At 61.4% G+C, this 2,999-nt stretch overlaps 1 protein-coding gene across 1 annotated transcript; it reads left to right on the top strand.

Moving 5' to 3' along the window:
* The first annotated feature begins 1,202 nt into the window (after positions 1–1,202).
* FAM163B (family with sequence similarity 163 member B) lies at positions 1,203–2,743 on the top strand. The gene is made up of 2 exons (XM_055399099.2): positions 1,203–1,432; positions 2,248–2,743. Exons 1-2 carry the CDS (start codon positions 1,340–1,342, stop codon positions 2,647–2,649), a joined length of 495 nt encoding a protein of 164 aa, XP_055255074.1. The 5' UTR covers positions 1,203–1,339; the 3' UTR covers positions 2,650–2,743.
* The last annotated feature ends 256 nt before the right edge of the window (positions 2,744–2,999 follow it).

The following is a 2,999-nucleotide window of genomic DNA, read 5'->3' on the forward strand; positions in this document are numbered from 1 at the left end:
TGATACACTCTGGGATTTCCTTTAATGAACTCAGTTGCCCCTGCCATGCTCTTCCCTGGGGTGAGCGGAATGGAAGGGATTGGGAGGTTGAGACAGGGTGTGCTCAGCAAAGCCCCTCCTTAAACCTCGGTAACCTGGAATGGGCCACAGTGGGAACATTTACACGACATGCATGTTAAGTTGCTTCAGTCGTGTCCGACTCTTTGCCGCCCCATGGACTGTAGCTCCCCAGGCTTCTCTGTCCTTGGGGATTCTCCAGGCAAGGATACTGGTGTGGGTTGCCATGTCCTTCTCCAGAGCTTCTTCCCGACTCAGGAACTGAAGCCAGAATCTTCGGCAGATTCTTTATCTACTGAGCCGCCAGGGAAGCCCTTAGTTCCCTGACCAGTGATCCAACCCTCGCCCCTGCACTGGCAGTGCAGAGTCTTAACCACTGGGCCACCAGGGAAGTCCCTTAAGAATTTTTTAATGTCAACAGCCTAAATATCAAAAGGGAGTTGTTTTTCAGTTTTGAAAGATGAAAGACTTTTGAAAATCGGTTGCAGACCGTTTGAATACACTTAACACTACTGACCTGGACATTTTAAAAATGGTTAAGATGGTAAATTTTATGTGATGTGTAATTTGATATTTTAGAGGAAGGGATTGTTTATGTTATAAAATGGAATATGGTTCAAAATTATGTTGCAGAAGAAAATTTAACGATACAGAAAAATAAGGGTGAACTGGTTAGGTGATAAAGCAGGTTACAAAACCGTACGTTCAGCCTGACTGCATTGGGGTCAATTTTTAAACGCATGAGCTGGTCGCCCAGGCTTCCCAGGTGGCGCTAGTGGTAAAGAACCTGCCTCCCAATGCAGGAGATGTCAGAGACGCCAGTTGGATCCCTGGGTGGGGAAGATGCCCTTCAACAGGAAATGGCAACCTACTCCAGTATTCTTGCCTGGAGAATCCCAAGAACAGAGGAGCCAGGTGGGCTCGAGGCCATGGGGTCGCACAGAGTCAGACATGATCGAAGCGACTGAGCACACACAGGCACACATGTGCACGAGCTGTTCACCCAAGCTGCACGCGTGCTGGTCCGAGGCCTTCGCGGAACCCCGAGAGCGAGCGTGCGTGCGTGCTGCCAGCGTCCCCTCCTGCGGACGTGGGGAGTGCTGGCAGGGGCAGCAGGGGCTCTCCCGCCCCGCCCCGAGCCCCTGCCTCCTGCCGGCCCTGGGGTGTTTGCTTTCCCTTTGAGAGCACTTGCTTAGCGTCCTAACCCAGGACAGGCTCCTGTGATGAGCTGGCGGTGACGGTGGTGGCGTGTGTTGCAGGCTGTTGATGGAGAAGGGGGCGAATGACAGCCGGGACCGTGGTCATCACCGGGGGCATCTTGGCGACTGTGATTCTGCTCTGCATCATCGCCGTTCTGTGCTACTGCCGGCTCCAGGTACCTGGGGGTGTGGGGGAGGTGGGGAGGGGCGCCCAGAGCGGGGCCCCCACCAGGGCCAGGCCTCCAATAAGGTGCCAGGCAGCCAGCCCTGCCCAGCCTCCACATGTGAGGGTTCAGTGGTAGCTTCCTAGACTTCCTGCGAGGCGAGGCTGCAGAGGTTCGGAGAGGGTGAGGGCCTTAGCCGACGTCACACAGCTGCCAGGCGGGGCCCAGTGGTGAGCCCTCGGGCCATGCCTCCCTGCCCTGCCCACCCTCGAAGGCTGTCCTGGGCCCCATCTTTTCAAAAGAGGAGAAGCCACGCGTGCAGGGCAAGGCAGTGCAGCCCGGCCCCCTTGAGCTAGACTGGGGCCAGCCTGCCCAGCTTTGCCGCCCACAGGTTGCCTGAACCCCGCCCCCCTGGGCCTCAGTGTCCCCACCTGCAGACTGGACTTGGTCACTGCCCCTGCCCCGTGGTTGCTGTTGGGTGAAATGAGTGAAAGTCGCTCAGTCATGTCCGACTCTTTCCGACCCCATGGACTGTGCAGTCCCTGGAATTCTCCAGGCCAGAATACTGGAGTGGGCAGCCTTTCCCTTCTCCAGAGGATCGTCCCAACCCAGGTCTCCTGCATTGCAGGCAGATTCTTTAGCAGCTGAGCCACCAGGGAAGGGGTGAGATGAGAGAACCTCTCATTTAGGGGCCCCAGGAGTCCGGGGCGCCCGGGTCTCGAGCTCCCCGCTGTGGTCGTGATGGGGACGTGTGTGTGTGTGGGGGCATCCCAGCGCCCTCCCGGGCCTGCGCGGGGCCGGGGGTCACGGCGGCCGTCTGCCCGCAGTACTACTGTTGCAAGAAGGACGAGTCAGAGGACGACGAGGAGGAGCCGGACTTCGCGGTGCACTCGCGCCTGCCGCCGCTGCGCTCCAGCCGGAACCTGGTGCTGAGCAACGGCCCGGCACTCTGCCCGGCCGCCTCCACCTCCTTCAGCCAGAGGTCCCCTCAGGCCCGCGCCCTCTGCCGCAGCTGCTCCCGCTCCGAGCCGCCCGCCTTCTTCCTGCAGGAGCCAGAGGACGAGGGCGTCAGCAACGGGGGGGAGCGCGTGGCCTACAGGAGCATCAGCCAGGAGGACGTGGGGCTGCCGCCCGGGGGCTTCGGGGGGCTGCAGGCACTCAACCCCAACCGCCTGTCGGCCATGCGGGAGGCCTTCTCCCGCAGCCGCAGCGTCAGCACCGACGTCTGAGCGCGCCCCCCGTCCCCCACAGGGCCTGAGACCATGGTGGGGGGGTCCCCGCCCAGCCCCGGGCCCCAATCCCAGCAATCCTCGCATGCCTGTCATCACGGGCGCTCCGGGGCTCCCTGCAGGGGTCAGACCCAGTGAAGGCCGGTGGGGCCAGCCCGGGCAGCAGCCGTCGGGGCCTGGGTCTGCAGGGAGGCGGGCGTGATGCGGGTGCGGGTGGGGCCTCCAGGTGTCCCGGCTGAAAGTGAGGCGAGGCGCCGGGGCGCGGATGCCAGGGCTGCTGTCGGGAAGGGGCCGGGGGCCGAGGCCTCCTTTCCTGGGTCTCGGTCCACCTACATGTTTAAGGGTGAGCT

This window comes from Moschus berezovskii, chromosome 11 (genome assembly GCF_049115385.1).
Source record: "Moschus berezovskii isolate FMDL1 chromosome 11, NW_MosBer_1.0, whole genome shotgun sequence".
Classification (NCBI taxonomy): domain Eukaryota; kingdom Metazoa; phylum Chordata; class Mammalia; order Artiodactyla; family Moschidae; genus Moschus; species Moschus berezovskii.

Bases quoted from the DNA above. Each gene is read 5' to 3' on its own strand.
- FAM163B (XM_055399099.2), top strand. From the start codon at position 1,340: ATGACAGCCGGGACCGTGGTCATCACCGGGGGCATCTTGGCGACTGTG. The intron at 1,433-2,247 runs GTACCTGGGGGT...GTCTGCCCGCAG, and splicing joins TGTGCTACTGCCGGCTCCAG to TACTACTGTTGCAAGAAGGA.